The following is a 27,790-nucleotide window of genomic DNA, read 5'->3' as shown; positions in this document are numbered from 1 at the left end:
TATTATTTTTTGGGGTAATTCTTCTGATTCAAAAAGGGTATTTTTGGCTCAAAAACGGGCTGTTCGAGCTATGTATGGTGTAAGTTCGAAAACCTCTTGTCGACCCCTATTCAATAGTCTGGGAATTTTGACATTGCCCTCACAGTATGTATTTTCTTTAATGTCATTTGTTGTTAGCAATATTAGCTTATTCCCAAGAGTTAGCAGCTTTCACTCAGTTAATACTAGGCAGAAATCAAATCTGCATGTGGAATGCACTTCCTTGACTCTTGTGCAGAAAGGAGTGCAGTATGCTGCTGCATCCATTTTCAATAAGCTACCACAAGAACTCAAAAATCTTAGCAGTAACCCAAACACTTTTAAGTCTAAAGTGAAGAGTTTCCTCATGGCTCACTCCTTCTATTCTGTCGAGGAGCTCCTGGAAGAGCTAAAAAATTAAGCAAATTCCAGTGTTACATTCTTGATTTTCTTTATTTAAACTAACGACTTGTCGCCTGAATATGTTTCTTATATTTCATTTTATCTGTTTCTACAATCGTGTTATAATTTCATGTATTGACTCGTTCCATGACCATGGAGACTTCTCCTAAATGTGGTCCCACGGAACAATAAATAAATAAAGCGACACATACTGCAAAACCCCTATCTATATGCAACGTTTTCGATTATTGTGATCCAACACAGGAATCAATGACTGACTGTCGAAGTGTTCTGATAGCTCCTTAGAGAAGCATACCCCTACCTAATACTAGTTTGCACTCCCTTACGTGATGTTGTCTCCTTCCTGTATTGCGGTGTTCAAATGGTTCAAATGGCTCTAAGCACTATGAGACTTAACATCTGAGGTCATCAGTCCCCTAGACTTAGAACTACTTAAACCTAACTAACCTAAGAACATCATACACATCCATGCCCGAGGCAGGATTCGAACCCGCGACCGTAGCAGCAGTGCGGTTCCGGACTGGATCGCCTAGAACCGCTCGGTCACAACGGGAGGAGTGTGGCATTAGCTGCCTACGCACAGGTCATTTAATTCGTGTACGCAGTGGTGGCACCCGATAGCGGCCCAGATGGGCCCTACAGGATTTACATCAGACGAATTTGATCGCCAAGACATCAACCTGCGTTCCTCACAATGCTCTTCAAACCACTGTAGAAGCGTTCTGGCTCCGAGATACAGACAATTATACGGCTGAAAGATGACATCGCCGCCGGGGAAGACATCAAGTATGAAGGGATGCAGATGGTTCGCAGCTGTCACTGTGTTTTCGTCTATTACCACAGGTCCCATGCAAGCAGAGGAGAATGTCTCCCATAGCATAATCCTGCTCCCACCAGCCTGAGTCCGTGGCGCGCTGCACGTTTGGAGCCGCCGTTCACCTCGATGACGGCGTTTCTGGAGGCGATCGTCGACCTAGTGAAGCAAAAATGTGATTCAACAGAAGAGACGACACGTTTCCTTCGACCGACGGTCGAATCCCAATGGTCCCGTGTCCACTGCAATCGTAACTAACGATGTCGTTGGATCAACATGTGAACGTGTATGGGTGGTCTGCTGCGGATCTCCATGTTCAACAATGTACGATGAATGGTGTGCTACGAAACGCACCATCATTGCGCTCTTTTGACAGAGATGCCACAGATCACCATCAATCCTGCTTTAAAGAGCAGACGAGTCTCTGAACCCCACTTTCTGTGAAGAGTCGTGAGGGTCCAACCATTTAGTGGCTAGTGATGGTTTCATTGTCCTTCTGCCACCTCCCATAGATTCTCACGACAGTAGCACATCACCATTCCACTAGTTCCACCGTTTTCTAGATACTCGTTCGCATGCTCTGCGTAATAATAATCTGCCCTTTGCTAAAGTCGCTTAACTCAAAGGATTTTCCCATTTGCGCCCATATCTTCGCAAGGATGATCCCCCATCCGTGTCTGCTCCGCTTACATACTCCAGTTAAAGCTGTGTCACGTGGCCGCAACGCCACCAGGCGGTGGGCAATGGTCATAATGTTTTGGTTTATCGGTGTATGTAGTGACATCTTTCTCTTACATTAAAGCACCTCAGCTTCTGCCACAAATTCCAATTACTGAATGCGTATCCTGCTTTTTCTAACAAGGGAACCTCTCCATCGCACCCCCCTCAGATTTAGTTATAAGTTGGCACAGTGGATAGGCCTTGAAAAACTGAACACAGATCATTCGAGAAAACAGGAAGAAGTTGTGTGGAACTATGAAAAAAATAGCAAAATGTACAAACTGAGTAGTCCATACGCAAGACAGGCAACATCAAGGAGAACGTGAGCTCAGGAGCGTCGTGGTCCCGTGGATAGCGTGAGCAGCTGCAGAACAAGAGGTCCTTGGTTCAAGTCTTCCCTCGAGTGAAGAGTTTATTTTTTTTTTATTTTCAGACAATTATTATCTGTCCGTCCGTCCGTCCGTCCGATGCGAGGTAACTGCGCCGTAGCATGAGGATGCTACACCTAAACAAACATCGAAACACACGACGTCAGTCGACTACAGCGCACGGAAGAGAGAGTATTCCTGCTAACGAGGCTCCCTGGCTGGCAGTTGACTGTTCGCTACTTTGGACGAGAGTGCATTAAATACGTAAGTTGTATTCCGTGGGCAATATGAATCCAGCAAATATAGCTCGGACTTCAATAACAAGGTCAATGAATATTTTCCGAACTGTAAGTTTGCGGTGCGGTCGCAAAACATAGACACTAAACTTATTACAGTGAACAGAGACGTCAATGAACGAACGGACAGATCATAACTTTGCGAAAATGAAGGAAGAAAAATTTTCACACGAGGGAAGACTTGCACCAAGGTCCTCTCACTCCGCAGTTGCTCACGCTAACCACAGGACCACGGCGCACCTAAACTCACGTCTTCCTAGATGTTGCATATCTTGCACATGGACTACTCAGTTTGTATATTTTGCTTACTTTTTTCATAGTTCCACACAACTTCTTCCTGTTTTCTCGAATGATCTGTGTTCAGTTTTTCAAGGCCTATCCACTGTGCCAACTTGTAACTAAATCTGAGGGGGGTGCGATGGGGAGGTTCCCTTGTAAGTGCATCTACAAATCACTGCAATATGACACATCTGTTTAGGTAACGAATTGTAAGTTATGTGTTATAGGTGGTAATGTAATCGAATATTTTTCCATGCAATACACCCCGACACAGCATTGAGTCGCTACTAGCTTAGGATAGTGTACAAGTTACGTCTGTCATGCTATTCCCAACATCGCAAAACACAAGTGTAAACGGATGATACGAAACTGTGTAGTACGTATCAGTTTTTCGTAGGTAGTGTTAAGATCGTGGTGTAACCACAGCTATCATATTAAGAGCTGATGTACCGGGTGATCAAAAAGTCAGTATAAATTTGAAAACTGAATAAATCACGGAATAATGTAGATAGAGAGGTACAAATTGACACACATGTTTGGAATGACATGGGGTTTTAATAGAACCAAAAAAATACAAAAGTTCAAAAAATGTCCGACAGATGGCGCTTCATCTGGTCAGAATAGCGATAATTAGCATAACAAAATAAGACAAAGCAAAGATGATGTTCTTTACAGGAAATTCTCAATATGTCCACCATCATTCCTCAATAAGAGCTGTAGTCGAGGAATAATCTTGTGGACAGCACTGTAAAGCATGTCCGAAGTTATGGTGAGGCATTGGCGTCGGATGTTGTCTTTCAGCATCCCTAGAGATGTCGGTCGATCACGATACACTTGCGACTTCAGGTAACCCCAAAGCCAATAATCGCACTAATTGAGGTCTGGGGACCTGGGAGGCCAAGTATGACGAAAGTGGCGGCTGAACACAAACGACGCGCGCAAGAGATCTTTCACGCATCTAGCAATATGCCATCCTGCATCGTTACGTTCCAGCAGGTGTTTATCAGCCAGGCTGGGGATGATGCGATTCTGTAACCTATCGGCGTACCTCTCACCCGTCACGGTAGCAGCTACAAAACCAGAATCACGCATTTCCTCGAAGAAAAAAGGCCCGATAACGGTAGCTGTGGTAAATGCAACTCATACCGTGACTTTCTCGTCGTGCAATGGAGTTTCCACGACAGTTCTAGGATTTTCGGTAGCCCAAATTCTGCAGTTGTGGGCGTTGACAGATCCTCGGAGCGTGAAATGAGCTTCGTCGGTCCACAACACCTTACTCAACCTATCGTCATCTTCCGCCATTTTTTGAAACGCCCACACCGCAAATGCCCTCCGCTTCACTAAATCGCCAGGTAATAGTTCATGATGCCGATGGATTTTGTATGGATAGCATCGGAGGGTACGCCTCAGTGCCAACCAAACAGTAGTGTATGGAATGCTGGTGCGACGAGCGACTGCACGAGCGCTGACTTCCCCGTGCATAGACGAACTCGCTACAGTCTCCATTTCTTCCTGAATTACGCCTTGTGCTCGGTCGGCCACTACGGGGTCTATCGTCTAAACAACCCGAGGCTTCGAACTTCGAAATCATTCTCGCCACAGCCGCATTTGTCAACGGACCTTTACGCGTTCGAATCCCCTTCCTATAGCGATTGCATGGTAACGCTGAACTAGCACATTCCCCATTCTGATAATACAGCTTCACTAAAAGCGCCTTTTCAGGTAACGTCAACATACTGCGACTGCTGGCGCATCTGATTCTCTCTCTCATTACAGCTCCTTTTATACACGGTTGTCATGCGCAGTCACTGACGTTTTGCTGTCCAGCGCCATCTGTCGGACATTTTGTAAACTTTTTTTTTGTTCTAATAGAACCCCATGTCATTCCAAGCATGTGTGTCAATTTTTACCTCTCTATCTACATTATTCCGTGGTTTATTAAGTTTTCAAATTTATACTGACTTTTTGATCACCCGGTATGTAGGTATTACTTGTCTCAATATATAATGTTGATGTCTCATTTACAAAACTCCTGTATCCTTTGGGACATATATTTATACAGAATTTTTGCTAATTCTGTGGTAGTATTTGTGACTGTGTATTTCTAATGCAGAATATCCAAAATGTCTATGTATCTTCCATGTCTTCCATGACCGATGTATAACCTATAATAGTGCATATTCCTGTATGTTACACTGGTACCGCGCTTCATTGCCAGAATACTTAGAATAAGATGTGGGAAATCTGCAAATGAGACTGGTATTTTATGCTTACAATTGTACGCATAGTGACACCGACTATCCCAGTAGTGCCAATATATGAGCCACGTGTATTTCTGCACTACTGTAGAACTATTAAGTTACAACTATAGGGTCACATTCAAGGTGATTCCGTGATGATGTTACAAACTTTCAGGGATGAAGGAAAAGCGTTAATGTATCAATTTGAGTTAAGGTACCCTGATCCGAAAAAGACCGAGTCTAAAGTTAAGAGCAAAAAGCGTTCTGATATCTCTGACAGTGAAATATACGAGGGCGTGCTAAAAAGTAGTGCCTCCGAATTTTTATGTGAAAATTAAACCTTTCTTTAAAAAACAAACTTCATTAACATTTTACATCTTTATTCTTCATGCTACATATTTATTTCTCAACATCGTCAACCTGGCGACGAACACATTTCTCCCAACGAGAAATCGGTTTGTTGATCCTGTCACTATAGTACACTACTGGCCATTACAATTGCTACACCACGAAGATGACGTGCTACAGACGCGAAATTTAACCGACAGGAAGAAGATGCTGTGACATGCAAATGATTAGCTTTTCAGAGCATTCACACAAGGTTGGCGCCGGTGGCGACACCTACAACGTGCTGACATGAGGAAAGTTTAAAACCGATTTCTCATACACAAATAGCAGTTGACCGGCGTTGCCTGGTGAAACGTTGTAGTGATGCCTCGTGTAAGGAGGAGAAATGCGTACCATCACGCTTCCGACTTTGATAAAGGTCGGATTGTAGGCTATCGCGATTGCGGTTTAACGTATCGCGACATTGCTGCTCGCGTTGATCGAGATCCACTGACTTTTAGCAGAATATGGAATCGGTGGGTTCAGGAGGGTAATACGGAACGTCTTGCTGGATCCCAAAGGCCTCGTATCACTAGCAGTCGAGATGACAGGCATTTTATCCGCATGGCTGTAAAGGATCGTGCAGCCACGTCTCGATCCCTGAGTCAGCAGATGGGGACGTTTGCAAGACAACAACCATCTGCACGAACAGTTCGACGACGTTTGCAGCAGCATGGACTATCAGCTCGGAGACCATGGCTGCGGTTACCCTTGACGCTGCATCACAGACAGGAGCGCCTGCGATGGTGTACTCAACGACGAACCTGGGTGCACGAATGGCAAAACGTCATTTTTTCGGATGAATCCAGGTTCTGTTTACAGCATCGTGATGGTCGCATCCGTGTTTGGCGACATCGCGGTGAACGCACATTGGAAGCGTGTATTCGTCATCGCCATACTGGCGTATCACCTGGCATGACGGTATGGGGTGCCACTGGTTACACGTCTCGGTCAATTCTTGTTCGCATTGACGGCACTTTGAACAGTGGACGTTACATTTCAGATGTGTTACGACCCGTGGCTCTACCCTTCACTCGATCCCTGCGAAACCCTACATTTCAGCACGATAATGCACGACCGCATGTTGCAGGTCGTGTACGAGCCTTTCTGGATACAGAAAAGGTTCGACTGCTGCCCTGGCCAGCACATTCTCCAGATCTCTCACCAATTGAAAACGTCTGGTCAATGGTGGCCGAGCAACTGGCTCGCCACAATACGCCAGTCACTACTCTTGATGAACTGTGGTATCGTGTTGAAGCTACATGGGCAGCTGTACCTGTACACGGCATCCAAGCTGTTTGACTCAATGCCCAGGCGTATCAAGGCCGTTATTACGGCGAGAGGTGGTTGTTCTGGGTACTGATTTCTCAAGATCTATGCACCCAAATTGCGTGAAAATGTAATCACATGTCAGTTCTAGTATAATATATTTGTCCAATGAATACCCGTTTATCATCTGCATTTCTTCTTGGGGTAGCAATTTTAATGATCAGCAGTGGATGTTTGGTTTTGCTGACGGAGCCACAAGCTCACCTTTGGTGTACCGCTTCATCACTATCGAAGTGAAGTCCTCGAAGGTGTTCTCTAAGTTTTGGAAACAGATGGCCTCAAGTCGGGACTGTATGGAGGATGACTGATGACAGTGAACCCAAGTCGTCGGATTGTTTTAGATGTCGCAGCGGTCCTGTGTGGTCTGGCATTGTCATTCTAAAGGAGAGGGTGCTGCATGTGTGGACGAACTCTTCGAATTCGTGCTTTCAGTTTTGTGAGGGTCTCTCAGGCACTGACATAGTTGCGTTACAAACGGCCACGTTACTTGCTACAATTCGGAGCCTTCTAGCAGCAGAGGGTGCCAACTTGCGTAATCGAAGCGAGAACGTCGACCAAGTAATATACGTGACATGTAATATCTCAGCTGATATTGAGAATAATAAAAAAATCTGAGGCAATAATTTTAGCACGCGTTTGTATGTACCAGTACTGTTGTACTGTTGTTGCTAGGATTGTATGGTAGGCAATAGGCTACTTTCCTTTGTTAAAAACATTGCTTGGATTGTTGTTTTCATTTGAACCTCATTTACGGTCAATATTTTCACAATGTATATGTAATTTTTATGTAATTAAAGCTTAAAAATCATTAAATATCACGATCTGGTCACGTAATCGAAAACGGTCTGTTATTGGCTGATGCTCTGGTGACGGTTCAGACTAAGAGTAAGGCGAAGCTATACGTGTGTTATAAGAGTGTTAGCCGAAGTTACGAGGTTTTTAGGTACTTTTTCTGCAAACAGTTTAGCTATTTAGTGATATAAAATGAATTTACAATTTTTAAGTAACAATAGAAAGGGATTTTGTGAATGATGATAGAGGAAGCCTTGCGAAAATTGATACGTTTATGCTCCACCCATTTAGAGCGGCGATATGTGCAACAACGGACATTCTTTTCCCTGTTACCTGCAATATCATTAAACGTGCTGTCCGCCACCACAGTTAAGTGGACAGCGTGCCGGCTTGTCATGCCGGGGGGTCCGTGTTCGATTCCCGGCTGGGTTGGAGATTATCTCCGCTCAGGGACTGGGTGTTTGTGTCGTCTTCATCATCATCATTTCATAATTTCATCATAGTCATTTCATCCTCATCGACGCTCAAGTCGCCGAGGTGGCGTCACCTCACAAGGCTTGCACCTGGTGATCAAGTCTACGCGCCGGGAGGCCGTGGCTGCAGGACATTTCATTTCATTAAACTCGTTCAAAACTAAGTAATTTTAGAACTTCTGTAAATTGGTCCGTATGTTATAACTAGATTGTTGACTATCAGTCATGAGCTGCGACCCAAAACACAATAAAATTGTCCTTAGTCACACTTAATGCTGATTTTCTTTCTTGAAGATACTAAACAGAAAATCTGAACTCATCAAGCGTTTTGTGGCGTAACGGATAGCGCAACCGATTGTAGATTAAGCGGTCATACGTAAGAGGGTTACACATTTTCAAAAGTTTTACAAGAAATATGAAAATAGCCTTAATATGAACAGATTGTAGCATTTTTTTCGATTGTGGGATGCATTATATATAGCTTCACATAAGTCTTAGGCTGAGAAATGGGCAACAATGGATAAATGCATTTGCTTTGCGAAGAAATATTTTTTTTTTTTTTTTTTTTTTTTTTTTTTTTTTTTTAGCATTGCTATTAGTGAAAATTTCACCATACGCCCACAATACAACGAGGTGTAGTACGTTGAGGTTAATACGCAGAGATATAAAGCACGTGCAAAATGCAGGTGACGCAAAAAAAAGGGCTGTGATGTTTGTGAGTGTAAACTAACGTTAGAGTCTGAAGCAGACTTACTTCATCTTTATGTAAGACGCTGACACTGCAAAAGTTTAAACAATAAGGATCCTTGCTGGACAATAGGAAGATAAAAACATTGTTTCTAATAAAGTAAAAAGTGTGTGATCACATAAAATAGAAAAAAATCTTCCTGAACGTGACATGTGTGAACAGCGATTGGAAATGTAAGCGCATGTAAACAGGGAGGAAAATGCAGTAATATTCCGTTCCTGACCAGTGTGGTGAAGTTTTGTAATTGTTATTTGGGTTTCATACGAGAGGACTATGGAGTCGTTTTAAAAATAAGTGAAAATGTTCTTTCTGAGGAGATTCGAACCAGCGATACATGAATAGCGTCTTATAAAATTCGATAGTTTACCACTCTAACAACTGTGCTTCCGGATAATTCTGATATGGATGGGTAAACCGATAATTTTCACTGAGAGTTTAATATCGTTGAATGACGCTGTCCGTCGTTGTAACAGTGGGATCTCGGACGTAAGTTAATGCTAACTTCACAGTGAATCACATTTTTAATTTAATTATTGAACTAGTGCGTCGACGTGGTGGTAATTTTCCGGTACAGTGCAACCACATTTTACACATCTTCTCATTATCTGAAACACTCAAAATCAACTTTTCAGGAATTTTTTGAGACGTATTTGTACAGTATGGTACTAAATACCATTGTAACGCATTTTCCGAAACGTAAATTTCAAAACAAGACTTCATTGTGAATTAGTTTTATGCCAGGAGCAGCAGCGAGCTAGCCAGTGACGTCACAGGTATTACATGACTCGAATGGAGCATTTTAGAGGGCTTTCAAATTATTTCAATTTCATTTTCGCTTTTATAAAAGAATACTGTAATTCGAAAGGAAAAAGCATTTTAGGAGTATAAAAGACATAATTAACCATTTAAGACAGTTTCCAGAAAACAATCAAGTATCATATTCTAGCGGATACTGAGGTGAAGAGATTGGGTAATAGCCTAACTAATCTAATGCAGATGGCATATTGTATACTGACATGAGCAATTGTGGTGTACAATGTCTGTACTGAAGCAAACTGCAGTCTGTGTTTGCAAGTTGAAGTACTAACATCAATCAGTCCTAACCAAATGGAGTTGAACCCAGTGGCGGAACTTGTAGACATGAATTTCGTTTGTGGGCAACCCAGTGGAAGCAGCAAAGAAGCAGGAAGCTAGCACATGACCAAATTTCCGCGAAGAAGACATCTGGCTTACACAATTTTTTCCAATACTGTTCCAACGGTTGTGTGAAACAGGACAGTTGGGATCACAGTACAACTACCTACGAGGACGACAAACTGCGCAGACTCCCGACTTCGACGATGCCGTGCTTGCGTGAGTGGATGAGGCACTTGCAATCAGCGCTTGATGAGTTGCAAATGAAATGAACGTTTCGCAGAGTATTGTGCGGCGAGTATTATGGAAAATAACCCCTACCATCCACAGGAAATGAATGCTTTGATTTCTGCTGACTTCGGTCCTCATGTCGTACTCAACTAATGGTTCTTGCAGCGCCTTACAATCGATCCTCATCCTCCTGCATCTGTAATTTTCATGGATTAAGCGTGTTTCACCAGAGGCGGAATGCTAAATAGTCGCTAAACTCATGTTTGTGCTGAGGAGAATCGCCACGCTACAGCTGTGAAGAGCCACCAACACAGATTATAAGTAAACTATGGGAAGGAATAGTCAGTGAATACGTACTACGCCCATTTCTTCTTCCTCCCCACTTACAAACACCACTGTACACAGTGTTTTTCAGAAACATACTACCCAAGTTTCCTGGAATATATCCCACTTGTTATTCGTCAACGGATGTGGTTCCAACATGATGGTGCCACACCTGACTTCGGACAGAAAGTTCGTGAACACGTGTATCAGACATTCCATGAACAGTGTATTGGCAGAGGAAGTCCTGTTTCGCCATCAGCACATTCATCTGGTCTCACCAGACTTGATTTCTTATTATGGAGCCATGTGAAAAGTCTTGTGTTTGAGACGCCTGTCGAAACTGAAGAATTCTGGCAAGAATTCTTGCTGCATGCGAAACTGTTTAAACGACGCCAAGGATATTAGAATTGGTACGGCAGAACTTTGCGCTACGATGCCACTTCAACTTTCTAAGCGTATCTATGAAATCAATGTAATATTAGTAAAACAATATGACATATTGATTTATGCAACAAATGACAATTGACATGTTACAGGTGGTTTATGTGGTGGCAGAATCAGATATATTACCATGTGGTACAGCATCGACTCGTTACTAGCTAAGCAGAGCGTATAAGCTGCCTCTCACATCGCAAACCACTTGTTGCTGAATGATACGGAACTGTGCAGTACAGCTCTTAACAGTAGTGCTCTGCAGTACAAAACGAAGTTTTTAACCCTATGGAGGATCGCTTACGTCGGCAAATGGTGGTATTATCTGCTAGTTTTTCGTTTTGACACTAAAATCTCAGTTCTTTAAGGTTGGTCAGTGTTTCCGAAGAAAGTCTTGAGATCACGGCCTAAACAAAGCTATCATATTTATAGCTGCCTTATTTAAGTATTATTTGTCTCAGTACAGAATGTTGATGTGCAGGATATCACTTTAGCAAAAAGTGCTTTATCCTTTTTTATACATAACTATACAACATTTTTTTGATAATTCTATTAGAGGATTTGTGACTATGCATCTCTAACGCAATATAAACTACGTGGAATATCCCAAAAAGTACTACATATCTCGCATAGGAGAACAGTATTTGTAGGTAACAGTAGCAGTTTATGGTGCCTTTTTCCTTATGTCCGGTGAAATAACAAGATATGCATCACCCAGTCCACCACATGCTGATCCAATGTAACCACCCTTCTTAAGCAAATCCAAATGAGAATGGAGGCTGTAAACAACCCCCTCATGTAGAAGTAAACTCCGTCATTTTCGACAAGTTCACCAGGATGTTTATTTTATTTGTCGTATGTAAATACACATGCAATTTACAGCTATATTTACACAATACAAAAGAAATATTTATACGTAACAAAAGGAATGTACAAGAGTTATGGTCACTAATTATATCGCAAACTGATATCCAGAGTGTCTATACAATCCAGTGCTGTTGGCGAGGCTTTGATTATGTCGTTCCAGCCTCCACTAAAGCATCTATTGGAACATTCGTCTACAATGTGTTCAACAGACTGTTCTGCTGCTCCACAGTCGCACATTGGGTAGTCTGAGAGTCCCAATTTGTACGTGAAGGACTTAGTTCTTCCATGTCTACATCGGGTTCTGTTGAGCACACACCAAGTTCTTCTAGGTAGCTTGAAAGGTGGCTACACTGAGCCACAGCGCCAGAGATCGCTAGAGAGCATTGTTCCGCCGCCTCCACTGGCAGTGATTATTGAGATGTCGTAGTGGGCAGTGCTTGTCGAGGACTCGTAGTAGTCAGTTCGTGTTCAGATGTGCTAGTAGGGAGTGCTTGCTGAGATGTGATACTGAAAAATTCTTGTTGAGATGTGGTAATAGCGAGTCGGTGTGGAGATATATTGTAATGATTAGAGTGATTTTGGTCAATATATGAAGGTAACGAAACTTGATTTATTTTTCATTATTTCCATGTTTTAAATAATGCGTCATTACAGGTTCAGTCAACAAAGCATCTGGCTTGTGTTCTTGGATTAGAGTGTAATTCTGGTTCTCTTGAGTAATTATGGTATTTTTATTTTCTTTAATTAATTCAGTATAAATGATATTTAAAATTTCTTGTGTTGTTGAAGAAGAACCGTGCCAGATGCGTACGTTGAGTCATACTTCCACACACAGAACAGTTATACTTGTGCTTTGGTTTCGTAGGTTTTATAGTTGCTGGGGACTTCATTAATTAATTGTGTTAACGAAAATTTTTATTTCATTCTTTGTTGTTGTTGCTATGCAGTCAGATTGCGTACAAAAATAGTCAGGGCCAACCTTTTACGAGACTTCGTAATCGAACAGACAACTACTAAAGCAGAAATTAAAATTATTTACATTTCATTTAATTAAGCCCCCATGCACGTGGCGACCGCTGCTTCGGATCGTCCCTTGGAATTTTTCTGATTGTAAAAAATAGTAGACAGTAGTATTGTTGTAGTAATTTGTAGTTTAGTAATTGTAGTCTATATTGCATGTGTAGATTTGGTAATTGTCATTCTTCTAATGGTATTTTTTTTTTTTTTTTTTTTTTGTAAAATTTCGTTTCTGTTGTCTTGTCTACGGGTTTGACAATTAGTGCAATTATTTCAATTGTTCGATGATCGTGTTTGAGGGAAACATCTCGTGTGAATGATATTGTTGATGATAAAGTGTCATTGTGTGTAATTTTTTTTATAGTGACGAGTTTTGTATATTTTGTAAATGATCACGCGATCAATGAAAAAGGCAAAAATGATGGATAGTGAGAATGACGAAATTGTTAACATGGCGAACTCGCCAACAGAGGAAAACAGTATGATGGATAATGAAGTGGAAAACAATGTAATAAGTCGGGAAAATAGTCCGGAACCATTTCATAATTTTTCTCAATCAGAAAATTCACAGAATAAGAGATTAACGACAGAAGATTCTGTAATAGTATCGAACACAGATAGCTTTACAGCTATGACGAAGGAAAAGAGATGGGAACTTTGGCAACACGGTTAGACTCACAAATGGAAACACGGATGTGAACAATGGAAACTCGGTTAGGATCTGAATTAAAAACAGTGGCAACACGTTTAGAAACAGAGTTGGAAACAATGGAAACACGGTTAGACTCACGAATAGGGACATGTTTCAAAAATATGAAAGATGAGTTAAAGAAAGAAATCAGAGAAGAAGTACAACCGATTTTGAATTCTCACAATAATAGATTAATTGCAGTAGAGATTAGACAAAGCGAACAGGCTAGAGAACAGGAAGAAAGAGATCGCGTGATAGTACAAAAATTTTCAGAGTTAAATTTACAACGTGCACACGATAAGAAAGAAATATTTGAGAGAATCGAGGAATCCGTACCAAATGACAGAATAAATAATCTAACACAACAATATGAACAGTTAACTACCAAATGTGTCAACACTGAAACCCGAGTCGCGACACTTACGGAAGACGTAAATAAACAGAAAGAAAAAATAGGTGACTTGTCGGAAAGAGTTGAGGAGATTTCAGATAAATTGACAAATCTTAGTTTACATGGGGACAGAGATTCAGATGATACAGCACCATTGCCATTTGCAGAAACCGAAGAGTATCAGAACATAAATAAGCGTGTTGAAAATCAGGGAAAATTTAATGAACGCGTGAAAAGGGAATTTGAGGCATTAAAAAAGCAAGTCAAACAAATTGAAGGCGAAATCGTAGGAAAAGACGGCAAAGGAAATTTAGAATCGCAGATACCAGAGGGGTTTGAAGAAAATAATTTGTTTCATTTACGGGACGCAACAAGAGAGCGCCAGGCGCGCGAAGTTGACAATAATCGACATTCAAACTGGGACAGACGCGGTAGGTCTTTGTCGCCACGAGGCGAAAACTTTGACTATAAACACTTTTTGACTGTTCGGAAATTTAAGATCTTCCGCAATTCTAAGAATGACATACATCCATGTGCATGGTTAGATCAATTTATGTACGCACTCCCGCCAAATTTGCCACTAAGTCACAAACTGAAATTTATGTACAGCTATTAACGTCCTCAGAGGATTCACTATACTAAGTGAATATGTGCAGTAGCGTTCACAGGGCCCCGAGCTGTAGTGGTGCTATTTCCCTTTTAGTTTTCTGCACCGCTGCCTACTCTTTCACTATTCTTTGTATCTATAAAAACAACTCTTCTACTATCCATCTATCTAGACAGTAGGTAAAAAATAACCGGATATGACGATTTTACCAAAAAGTGACTTCGGAAATTACCGTTTGGACTTACTGTATCTTCAGCAGCATTCATTCGTAGCTTAAATGAAATTTTACCTGTTTATCTTCGTGACAATATTACTTCATATGTTGACGATATTCTTATTGCTAAACGTTCTTGGAGTGAGCATAACAAAATTTTGGATTCATTATTACGTATTTTTGCACGAGTTGGCATGACAGTGAACTTGGAAAAATCTGAATTTGGTCGTTCTCAGGTGAAATTTCTCGGTCACATTATTTCTACAGAAGGTATTCTTCCTGATCCAGAAAAACTAGACGCTATTCGTAATTATACTGTTCCTACCACAAAACGTGATGTTCGTAGTTTTCTTGGTGTTTGTAATTTTCTTAGACGCTTTGTTAGATTGGACAATTTGGCCACACCTCGTTTATGTGAACTATCTGGAAAGAATTCTAATTGGTGTTGGGATGAGGAAGCTCAATCAGAATTTGAACAACTTCGTGACGCTTTAGTTGCTGCTCCACTTCTTTCACATCCGGATTTATATAAAGATTTTTGTTTGGCGACGGACTCATCATACAAAGGCCTAGGTGCACATTTATTTCAAGAGATAGAAGAAAACGGCGTTGTAGTACAGAAAACTATTGCATTTGGAAGTCGTGTTCTCTCTAAATCAGAAAAGAATTATTCGATAACGGAACTTGAAGCTTTGGCTGTTGTATGGGCTTTCACAAAATTTCGCACATTTTTGTTTGGTAGACATACTAAGGTTTACACTGATCATCGAGCTTTGGAATTTCTTATGTCGACAAAATTAACTCATGGCAGATTGTCACGATGGGCGCTGTATCTACAGGAATTTGATTTTAGTATTGTTTACATACAGGGATCTTCAAATATTGTTGCTGATGCTTTATCACGTGCACCTATGGGTTTGAAACAAAGTGCTGAAGAGGACTGCAAAGAAAACCATTATTGTTTGATGTACATTCAAGGTGTTGCGTTTGAGAACTTTATTTCGTCTTCGCTCCAGGACATCGCTAAGGAGCAAAATAAGGATCCAATCTGGAAGGACATTAAGGAGAAGTGGAGGAGAAAGGAAAGCGTAGCGATCAGACAGTATTATTTAGTTCGCAATGATATTCTTTTCAAACGAAAATCGGTCGAAAACTCTGTTTGGTTAGTTTGTATTCCCGATGAGTGGGTCAATAAATTGATTTGGTACACACATTTTAGTTATGCGCACTTTGGTCCCAGAAAATGCTTTCATAAATTACGAGAAAATTGCTACTTCAGTAATATGGAAAAACGTATTCGATCTGTTCTTGCCAAATGCAAATTATGTCAAAAGGCTAAGCCGCCAACAATTTCTCACAGAGCACCGTTGTTTCCTATCATTCCAGCGAAATTAAAGGAGATGGCTGCAGTTGATTAGTTCGGTCCAGTGGTTCGATCTACTAATGGTTTTGCGTACATTTTTGTAGCAGTGGAATTGACATCAAAATATGTGTGTTTTACACCGTTACGCAAAGCAACAGCTCGTTCAGTATCTAATGCTTTCATCAAACATTTTCTTAAAGAAGTGGGTCATGTTGATAAGGTTATATCAGATAATGGATCACAGTTTCGCTCTAAAATTTGGCTTCGTACTCTACGGCGTCATAAAATTAAACCAATCTTCATTTCACTTTTTCACCCTCAATCTAACGCTTCAGAAAGATGGATGAAGGAAATCAATAAATTGTGCCGTCTTTACTGTCATCAGAATCACAGAACTTGGGATCAGTATCTTCATATTTTTCAAAACATTCTGAATGAACTTCCTAATGACTCAACTTCTTTACCGCCTCTATTGATATTAAAAAACAAAGCACCGACAAATCGCATTTCTGAAATCGTTCCTTTTCCGCCTTCACGGAAACTGCGGCATTCTGAAGTTGTCAACCTGGCTCTACGAAATATTGCATCTGCGGCTGCTAGAAGAGAGAAATCAGCGAAACGTCCTGGTCGTTTAAAAATCTTGTCAGTTGGTCAGAAGGTATTAATTAAGTCTCACGGTTTGTCTCACAAAGGAAAAGGCTTGTGTCGCAAATTTTTTCTGCTTTATAACGGTCCATATAGAGTTCGCAAAATTATTCATGATAACACTGTTGAAGTAGAAACTCTTAAATCTCGGCGCTCTAAAGGAATACATCATATATCAAACGTTACAATTTTTGTGGAATGATATACTTTTAAAAAATTTTTTGTGGAATGACATACTTTTGAGACATCAACAGTTATACGTAAACATGCGGAGAGTACAAGGATAACGCGCCGTGTTCCGGCGGCGGCGCGTACTCAAAGCAACAGTGAAGTCGGCGCGCCGCACAAGGCTGTCGTTGATCGCAAACAATCACTTCCTACGTCACGCGCCTACAGCTGATCGAGCGCTCAGTGCGAATGCACTGACAGACGTAAACAAATACACAGTCTAATTTCTCGAATTAAATTCAGTATAAAGCTATGATGACTTTATAAATTATGTTATTAACGTTCAGTATTTTTCAGGATACGGTTGTGTAAAATATTTAAGACCTTCAGGTAAATTCTGTGCGTGTCCGACGTTAAGACGACTTGCTATGGAGAAAATTTCAGGAAGAATGTAATTTCAAAAAAAAAAAAAGTAATAAACTGAAAAGGGTAACTATTAATTGAGTTTATTTTTCAGGTAACATATTTCCACATAGGTACGTACTTTAGACGTAATTTGCTGCTTGCGATTACGTGATTCATACTTTGTGCTAAATCTCATGTTCTATGAATTTACTTGTGAAGCGACGTGCTTGTGTACATTTACTGATTATGACAATTGATTAATGAACAGTGTTATTACTTGTGTATATTATGCATCGCTTGGCTGCTATGCTTTTTCACTGATGTCATATTTTTCTATTATGTGCCTGCTGTGCTTATTTATTTAAATTATAATTGTCACCTGATTAATTGTGCTGACTGTAGTTAGGTATGTAGGTTACACTTTGTGATTTATCTGCTTGCGCCTTCATGTTTACTTATTAAGATTACATATGAACATTTATTTGCTTATGCTGAATGATGCTAATGACTTGTTTATTACGTAAGATATATGTTTGCTGCTGTACGTATGGATTGCATATTTACACACTTCTGTTTTGTTGTCATAACTATAAGTTGGTATATAGAAATGCTGATATACTGTGTACAAACATAGAGTTTAGGTCACACTATGGTATTAATTATAGATTGTTCGCTTGGCAGAGCCTCGTTGTAGGGATTGTGCTGCATCCACTTGTTGACATTCTGTTCTCTACTGGTATATTTACTCGCTATTGCATGTTTTGCTTACGCTCAGTGCCTTATATTTTTAAGATAAGAAAATGAACTGCTATAATTCTACGAACGACATTGGTACAAAAAACTGCATAGAAGTCACATGAGCTGGAGGTTTTATGGAAGCTGTATAAATTTATGCTAATAGGAAGGAAGCTAACGACATGACATACCAAAACTAGGTTTAGACCATTGACAGTTATTACACTGCGTTTTTCGTGAGCAATTGAAATAGGAAGTGACATTTAACACAAGAAATACTCCACATGTTTGCTTCTGTTTGCCATAAGTCTTGAAGTGGTGTACACACTGTGAAATATTATGATCATTCACACTCCGTAATCGTACTTAATTACTAAGAGTTATTCGAACTAAGTCTGTTAGAGGTCATGTATGCATTTCTTTTATTTAATGATGGACAAGGAACTAAAATGTATCTTATAATTTATAATGAGTAGAAAATTTGGGTCAGATGGATTACACAGAGGTTGTGTGTAGACACTGTGTCTTCGGATTGTATGGGATGATGAATTGAAGTTGCACTAGGATTTTGTCTGTACTTGTTCGAGGAGACTGACTAGAGGAAAGAGTTGTTATGGAAGTGAAATGATATTGGTGCTGAGGTTTATATATATCGACGTAGTGAAGAGGTATTATTGAAGTATTAAGATTAAGTGATGATTATTGGAGTTTTCGTGGACAAGAGGTAAGGTAAATGATATTGATGATAAGGTTTATATGTATCGACGTATTGAAGAGGTATTAGTGAAGTATTGAGATTATGCTGATGATTATTGGAGTTTTGGTGGATAAGAGGTAAAGTAAGTGAGGAGCATATTTTTTTTGTTGGTCCATATGGAACATGGAGGATGAAGATGGCAGACTAGAACACTCAAGTAGAAGGAAGATTGTCTACACACACACTTTGTCAAATCACTAAGCAGTATATACTTTTTTTTGAGAGAGGAAGCAATTGCATATCTTGGGTCACTGACAGTTGTTCAGCAACCGTACATTTTGATCTGGCTTGGCAAACATTGGACTTGACATGATGACTATGACGTTGACTTAACTATTATTGACTGTTATACATTGCTGCCACTACTACTTCGTACACATGATGAACATCAAATCTTGGACGGAGTTACATTTACACAGTTAACACTATTCAATTACACAGTAGTACTTAATGTGGATGAAAGATGAGTGAGTGTGTTTTGTGTGTTTTCCTTTCCTAATCCTACCCACCTATCTCCTAAATATTATTTTATCTGTTGGTAGTGGCTTCCACTGACACCCATAAATGTTATAGGTTTACTGGTATTTGTGTATTGTAATAGTTAATAGGACAATTATCTGATATCATTTGTGTGTTTGTTATGATTTGTATGTTTAGTGTAAAAGCATTGTATGTGTATTCAAACTATTGTTCATGCCTGAACTGTCTGATTAGTGATGGTGCTGCACTTTTCAACATGATGTGTGACATTTAGTCATGTTTAATTTCTGCTGATGAACTGTGTGATCAGTGATTGTAAAAATTATGGACTGTTACTTGTACCTTTTCTACATGATTGGTGCCACTAGGACATGTTTAATTTCTGCTTATAAACTCTGATGAACAGTGTGATCAGTGATACTGAATTTTATGGAACTGCTTCTGCTGAGAAATGTGACTTGTTGCTGTGTGTACCTGCTCAACATTGCTGGGTACCACTGATGGACTGCTTCTACTGAAATGATGTTGCTTCTTGCTGTCTGCACCTGGTCAACATTACTGGGTGCCACTGATGGACTGCTTCTACTGAAATGGTGTTACTTGTTGGTGTCTGTACCTGCTCAACATTGCTGGGTGCCACTGATGGACTGCTTCTACTGAAATGGTGTTACTTGTTGGTGTCTGCACCTGCTCAACATTGCTGGGTGCCACTGATGGACTGCTTCTACTGAAAAGATGTCACCTGTTGCTGTGTGCATCTGCTCAACATTGCTGGTGCCACTAATGGAACTGCTTATACTGAAATGGTGTTACTTGTTGGTGTCTGCACCTGCTCAACATTGCTGGGTGCCACTGATGGACTGCTTCTACTGAAAAGATGTCAGCTGTTGCTGTGTGCACCTGCTCAACATTGCTGGTGCCACTAATGGAACTGCTTATACTGAAATGGTGTTACTTGTTGGTGTCTGCACCTATTCAACATTACTGGGTGCCACTGATGGACTGTTTCTATTGAAAAAATGTTACTTGTTGGTTTTTACACCTGTTGACCATTGCTGGGTGCTACTGCTGGAACTGTCAACTGCTTATTCTTGAGCTATGGAAAGCGTTTATGTGAATATTTGTATAAACCGATTTTTTGTGTATTACTGGTTGTGAAAAGTTATGAGACTCTTACCTGCACATATTCGTCATTGCTGACGCTATTGATTGAATTGTTTAACCACATAATACTTGTGTAAACTATTATGTAAAGTCACATGTATGAAAGAATTTGCATTGCTTACTGTATTCTATATAATAGGTTATTGAAAGGTCAGTGCAAAGCCAAAATTTTATCTAGTTATATGATATTTACGTATTAATATTATCTTTTATTTTTGTCTGTATTTTTTTGACGAATTTGGTGGTATTTTCACCACCAATGCTGGCAAAAATACCATCAAATTCTAGCCGTGGAGGAAGGGCATATGAAAGGTGGCTACACTGAGCCACAGCGCCAGAGATCGCTAGAGAGCATTGTTCCGCCGCCTCCACTGGCAGTGATTATTGAGATGTCGTAGTGGGCAGTGCTTGTCGAGGACTCGTAGTAGTCAGTTCATGTTCAGATGTGCTAGTAGGGAGTGCTTGCTGAGATGTGATACTGAAAAATTCTTGTTGAGATGTGGTAATAGCGAGTCGGTGTGGAGATATATTGTAATGATTAGAGTGATTTTGGTCAATATATGAAGGTAACGAAACTTGATTTATTTTTCATTATTTCCATGTTTTAAATAATGCGTCATTACAGGTTCAGTCAACAAAGCATCTGGCTTGTGTTCTTGGATTAGAGTGTAATTCTGGTTCTCTTGAGTAATTATGGTATTTTTATTTTCTTTAATTAATTCAGTATAAATGATATTTAAAATTTCTTGTGTTGTTGAAGAAGAACCGTGCCAGATGCGTACGTTGAGTCATACTTCCACACACAGAACAGTTATACTTGTGCTTTGGTTTCGTAGGTTTTATAGTTGCTGGGGACTTCATTAATTAATTGTGTTAACGAAAATTTTTATTTCATTCTTTGTTGTTGTTGCTATGCAGTCAGATTGCGTACAAAAATAGTCAGGGCCAACCGTTTACGAGACTTCGTAATCGGACAGACAACTACTAAAGCAGAAATTAAAATTATTTTCATTTCATTTAATTAAGCCCCCATGCAAGCTGGAAGCCTGATATGCATGTAGGGCCTTCGAGGCCACGGCGAAGTATGCTGGTGTCGTTTTTCCATTTCTCCTTCCACACATCTTCAGTCTTGAATGGTTCGGGTTCTCGAGCTGTCCAGAATGGTATTCTTGATTTGAGACGCATTTAGGGTGGACTGAACAGTATTTCCTGGGCGGGTAGCCTTTGGAGAAGCTTTTCGTTATTAATCTTTTCCCGTTCGCGGGCCGCTGCTTCTTGTCGTCTCAAATGTGGTGGGACGATGCTACTGAGAGCAGACAGCCAAGTTAGAGGGGTTGATCTCAGGGTGCCCGTTACAATTCTCAGGGTGTCATTCAGCTGAACATCAACCTTACTGGCATGCACACTCCTGTACCAGACAGGTGCGCAGTATTCAGACACAGGATATACGAGAGATAAGACCATTGTACGGAGTGTGTCAGCTTGTGCACCCCAGGGAGTTCCAGCTAGTTTCCGGATAATGTTGTCCTGGTCTTTAACATTTCTGGTAGTGATGTGAGGTGAGTCCTGTACGTAAGTGATCGGTCCAGTGTAATTCCAAGATTCTTAGGATGAAGGTTGTTTTTAACTGATTTGTTACAGAAGGTGACGTTTAGTGGCTGGTTTGCTAATCGGTTGTTGAGGTGGAAAGCTTATGTACAGGTTGATCAATAGTGGGGCCAGGACAGAGCCTTGTGGTAGGCCATTCTTAAGTTTATATGACTTGCTCGTTTTGTCATGAAGACAGACTCGGAAATATCGGTTTTTTAGCATGTTGGACAATAGTGTTGTTGGTCTTAAGCATGGAACAGTTCACTTTAGCTTTAACATTAGTCCGTCCAACCACACAGTGTCGTAAGCAGCAGTTAGATCTACAAATGCTACTGAAGTTTTCAGCCCTTTCTGGAAAACAGCTTCGATATATGAAGTGAGCGCCAAAAAGTGCTCACAGCAGCTGCGGTTTTGCCTGATGCCTGCTTGGCAAGAAGGCACTTTGCTGTCAACTGTTTGATAGATCCTATTGTAGATTAGCCGTTCCAGTAGTTTTCCGCCAGGATGTGCCAACACTCTACTAGCATTAACAGTAAATGCAAATATCTTGCATCCCACATTCATATCAGTAGTTTATCCGTATAGTCTGTTTAAAGTAATATTGTAACTCTTCCTTACACGCTGATAACAGCCTATTCTTGTCCAAGTAGCAGTCTATAATTGCTCTTCAAGGCAAAAGTTTCCGGTTTAACTGTACTTAAAGGTGTAATTTCTTTAATAGAGGTAATAGGTGTAATCTATTATATAAAATGCTTTTCTTTGTAAAATCTGTGGAATAACAATATGCATAATGCTCAGCCCACCACATATTGATACGATAAAACCACCCTCTTTTAAGCAGATCTAAGTCGAAGCACATTTTTGTATATTACTTAATGTAGTAAACCCCTTCGAAACTATCATTTTTCTGCACGTACTCCAACATGTGACCACATTTACATACAGTAAATGCAGATACATTGCATTCCCCTTTCATATCCAGGCTTTAGCAAAATTCTATGTGTTATTGTATATGCAAATTAATAAATATTTTGTACAAGAATATTCATGGTCTAATTGTATACCCTACAAAGTGTGGGTTGATTTCTTTACCATCCAGTTGTGATACAGATTCCCCACCCAGCCAAAATATTTACAAAGTGTACGTCTTCTTCTTCTTCTTCCAAATGTCTACTGCAAAAAACTCCCACAAGCGCACAATGCTATCTGTCGAAGCTAACCCTTATATACACTAAAATACATGGATTGTGGTGGGTATGGGGTTAGTTAGCTGTCAAATGCTAGGCAGTGCATCGTAGGCAGTTGTGTTGACTTAAGCCATCTTGAATACAGCTTTACGCTTACTGTATATGGTTGGTGGTAAACCACGGATTACCTCTGTTTTACCACTGTGGCTATTTCGCGAGACGTGCGTAGGCGTAAGTAATACATTGACCACAATATAGTACCTCCGATTTTTGCAACATTAAACTACTCCTCGATGCATAACGCCTCTTCTGTAGCGTCCACCACTGGAGTTTGTTGAACATCTTGCGCCGACTAAACGATCCCTAGACAGAACATACCACTCTTTGTTGGATGTTCTGATCTGACCTGGTAAGGACCCCACCAACTTCAAAGGGGATAAACATGTGGGACTTAAATAAAGAACCAGTAAGCTCATTTGGTGGTAATTTCGTTTACATTAGATCTCAGTCACGTGATCAGTTTGTTTATGTAAGGATCAAAGAATCTGACAGCCAATTTTTTTACTTAAGTCCACAGCCAAGTGGGCAGTTTATTTACATTAAGGTCATAAATTATGCTCGCATAAACGTAACAGTGATTTCATTGTTTAAATTAGGAAGAACACATGTGCATGATTTCTTTACATAAAAGCCAAGGCCTAGTGATGTCATTGTTTGCATAAGGAGAATAATGGGTACTTTGTACTGGACCCTGACGGCGCAGACATAAATGGGGTGAAAAGTGGCCCAGAATATCCTTCCTCCCCTTTATCTCTACTTTGGTGCATTCTATTATGTTTTTGCACATAAGAAGTACTTTTAATTTTACAGTATAATGTTTGCTCTCCCTTCCTTTCAGGCATGGCAGCCATCTGGGGTGTCCTTGCCGTTGGTCTGTTTGCTGAGAAACCGGTGTCACTTAACACGACACATGGCCGCTCAGGACTTCTAAAAGGTGAGAATTTGCAGAATGTCCATCGCGCTGAATCCAACCAACCGATAACCTATGTTACAATATCATAAGAATAAAAGGAGGAGGGGCGGAACTGAGAACCTTAGTATAGTTTGGAGAAAAGAGTGAAATCAAATGCACACATAATAAAAAGTTTTGCGTCACCCTGGTTCCCAGAACTCATGAGGGATAGACGCTGACTGTGGATATCGTATCACAGACACAGTCCCTTTGACTATTCAGAGATGTCACTAAACCCGCCCAAAGATGTAAACAACCATGCATGAGCAGCGCCTGTTACACGGAGGGAGTCCGAAAGCCGATCGGTTCTAGTCATTCCACCAGGAAGGAGGTACACGGCTCGTGTTGTCTGTAGTTCAACCATGCCTAGACGGTCAGTACCGCGGTTCGATCGCGTGCGCATTGTTACTTTGTGCCAGGAAGGGCTCTCGACAAGCGAAGTATCTAGGCGTCTCGGAGTGAACCAAAGCGATGTTGTTGGGACACAGAGGAGATACAGAGAGAGAGGAACTGTCGATGACATGAATCGCTCATGCCGCCCAAGGGCTACTACTGCAGTGGATGACCTACGGTTTATGCCTCGGAGGAACCCTGACAGCAACACCACCATTTTGAACAATGCTTTTCGTGAAGCCACGGGACGTCGTGTTACGACTCAAACTGTGCGCAATAGGCTGCATGATGCGCAACTTCGCTCCCGACATCCATGGCGAGGTCCATATTTGCAACCACGACACCATGCAGTGCGGTACAGATAGGACGAACAACATGCCGAATGGACGGCTCAGGCTTGGCATCACGTACTCTTCACCGATGAATGTCGCATTTGCTTCTACCAGACAATCGTCGGAGACGTGTTTGGAGGCAACCCAGACTGAACGCCTTAGACACACTGCCCAGCGAGTGCAGCAAGGTGGAGGTTCCCTGCTGTTTTGGGGTGGCATTATGTGCGGCCGGCGTACGCCGCTGGTGGTCATGGAAGGCGTCGTAACGGCTGTACGATACGTTAATGACATCCTCCGATCGATTGTACAACCATATCGTCAGCATATTGACGAGGCATTCGTCTTCGTAAACGACAATTCGCGCTCCCACCGTGCACATCTTGTGAATGACTTCCTTCAGGATAACGACATCGCTCGACTAGAGTGGCCCGCATGTTCTCCAGACATGAATCCTATCGAACATGCCTGGGATAGATTGAAAAGGGCTCTTTATGGACGACGTGACCCACCAACAACTCTGAGGGATCTACACCAAATCGCCGGGCGTGCTGCTGGGTATTAGAGATACCAGTGTGTACAGCAATCAGGACCACCACCTCTGAAGGTCTCGCTGTATGGTGGTGCAACATGCAATATGTTGTTTTCATGAGCAATAAAACGGGCTGGAATGATGTTTATGTTGATCTCTGTTCCAATTTTCTGTACAGGCTCCAGAACTCTCGGAACTGAGGTGATGCAAAACTTTTTTTGGTGTATGTTTATTACCCGACAATACAACATTTCATATCTGCAATACCAACGTAGATGAAAACCACAAACCGTGTAACACTTCAGTTTCCATATTTAAAAGGTAATTGCAAAGTATTTTTTACTGCTAAATCAGACTTATGCTACAGGTTTAACAGTTAGTTACAGTGATTTATTAATTTCTCCTGTACAAATGACATTTACAGTGTAAAATCGCTCAATTACTACCACTTATTACTGAACATATCGAAGGGAGAGGAGGTGAAGGAAATGTAGAGTCTGCGGAATGGATTGTGTGAAACAAGGATTACGAGCACACCGCAAACCCATCAATTTAGTCTATAGTCAGTCGATATTCATGACGAAATTTCTTGCAGTACTATAGCAGAATACTCCTTACTCACTATTTAAAGATGATGGGAGGGAAGAAAGAACTGTCTGTTTTTCACAATGGGCAGATAACTACGAATGTTACAAACAGCTGAATGTGTGTGGTGTTATACCATGTATTCTAATTTTCTTGCTTACGGAATGTAATAGGTACGTAAATAGAAAAATGTTGTCAAGAGAAATTTTGGCTTAGCTGGTTCCTTTGTAATTGCTTCAAATTGTGTCATTCTCTGTTTCCTATACATGTCCTTAAATAGATGAAATAAGGGTAATTACTTCTTTGCTAGATCACTGTTCATTGAAATCATGCGCCAGCATATGTGTAGCGTTATTGCGTTTCGGTTCTTGTTTTTTTTTTTTTTTTTTTTTTTTTTTTACATTTGATATCTCTCCTGTAGATATAAACGGAATTAAGAATGATAAATAAGAATAGAACGAGGCAGCACAGTAGCAACAGACAAATTTTTATTATCAAGCAAACTGGTGCAATGTAAATTTTAAAACAAGGTGTGTATGTCATATAAGACAATCATAAACACGAGGGACATGTGAAGAATTCTCGACTTCGCAGTGGACGGTAAGAGATGCTCTTTTACCGATGCAGTCATCTTTTAGACGACGCACTTTATCCAGGCTTCTCTAGTGAGAAGATTCCATCTCTGATGTGAGCTACCCGAACATTTCCCCTCTTCCATCGGCTCAAACTTTCATACGACCACGTGCTGATCCGTACATTTGAAAGCAGTATGGTTAATATTCGCATTACGTGGACACTATTCAAGTCTTTGCTGTCTGGCTTAGGAAAAGAATATCAAGCAAACACAAAAGGTAATCACAGCCCTCAGTACAGCCTTATCCCTTTTACATCTTCTACCCTAGTTCTGTAACTGAGTAGCCAAGTACACCATGCATTCGTCACAGTAAGTGGTCGTCAAGGTCTTCAGATTATAGCACTGTTGACTATTTATAAGGCTTCGTTCAACTACAGAATGGTCATATCTGTCTTCCTGCGGCAGTATCAAACGCAATTTGTATGACATCGAGCATCAGATCATGGCTTATATGTCACCTCCTCGCTACATGCTTGATATACTCGCACACCTGGACATCTCTTACCAGCTTCCTGTCGCCACATACCAAGGACTTGTAGAATCTAAGCTTCCACTAATGTTAGCTGTTTTGCATGCCAAATGAGTGTAAATACACTGTTAACTATGATGGACGCTCTATTTTTTAAGTTCAATAATGGCAATGTTTCGCAAGCAATAACACACTAAAATTTTAATCATAATATCAGATGATATGCCACTGCTTAAAACACGTGAATCTTCTATGATGAGGTTAATACTTTAAAGAACAGGGAACACAATAGGAGAAGGAGAGCAAAGTCTTTTGTTGATACAAAATAACATTTGATATTTGGACTGCCGACCTACGCAGGCAGGGGCCAACGAATGCTGTCATCGTGTCCCCTTCACTTCCCTACTCTGAACCATGTCACTTTCCTTCCCCTCTCCGAAACCGTCTTTTCCTCGGGAATAGGGCAATAAGAGATTAAAAGTCAGCAAACATTTTACTCTACCAATCAGAATCCAGCATTTTAACGCCATTAGAAACGAAACAGCCT

At 40.7% G+C, this 27,790-nt stretch overlaps 1 protein-coding gene across 1 annotated transcript in view; it reads left to right on the top strand.

Moving 5' to 3' along the window:
- Nucleotides 1–27,790, top strand: part of LOC126249172 (putative ammonium transporter 2) — a 302,811-nt gene that overhangs the window by 144,524 nt on the left and 130,497 nt on the right. The window contains exon 7 of the mRNA XM_049950828.1: nt 24,188–24,283. Within this exon, the coding sequence (XP_049806785.1) occupies nt 24,188–24,283 (96 nt within the window). The remainder of the gene's footprint in view (nt 1–24,187; nt 24,284–27,790) is intronic.

Source organism: Schistocerca nitens, chromosome 3 (genome assembly GCF_023898315.1).
Source record: "Schistocerca nitens isolate TAMUIC-IGC-003100 chromosome 3, iqSchNite1.1, whole genome shotgun sequence".
Taxonomy (NCBI): Eukaryota; Metazoa; Arthropoda; class Insecta; order Orthoptera; family Acrididae; genus Schistocerca; species Schistocerca nitens.
This window is presented reverse-complemented; position numbering and strand designations above follow the sequence as displayed.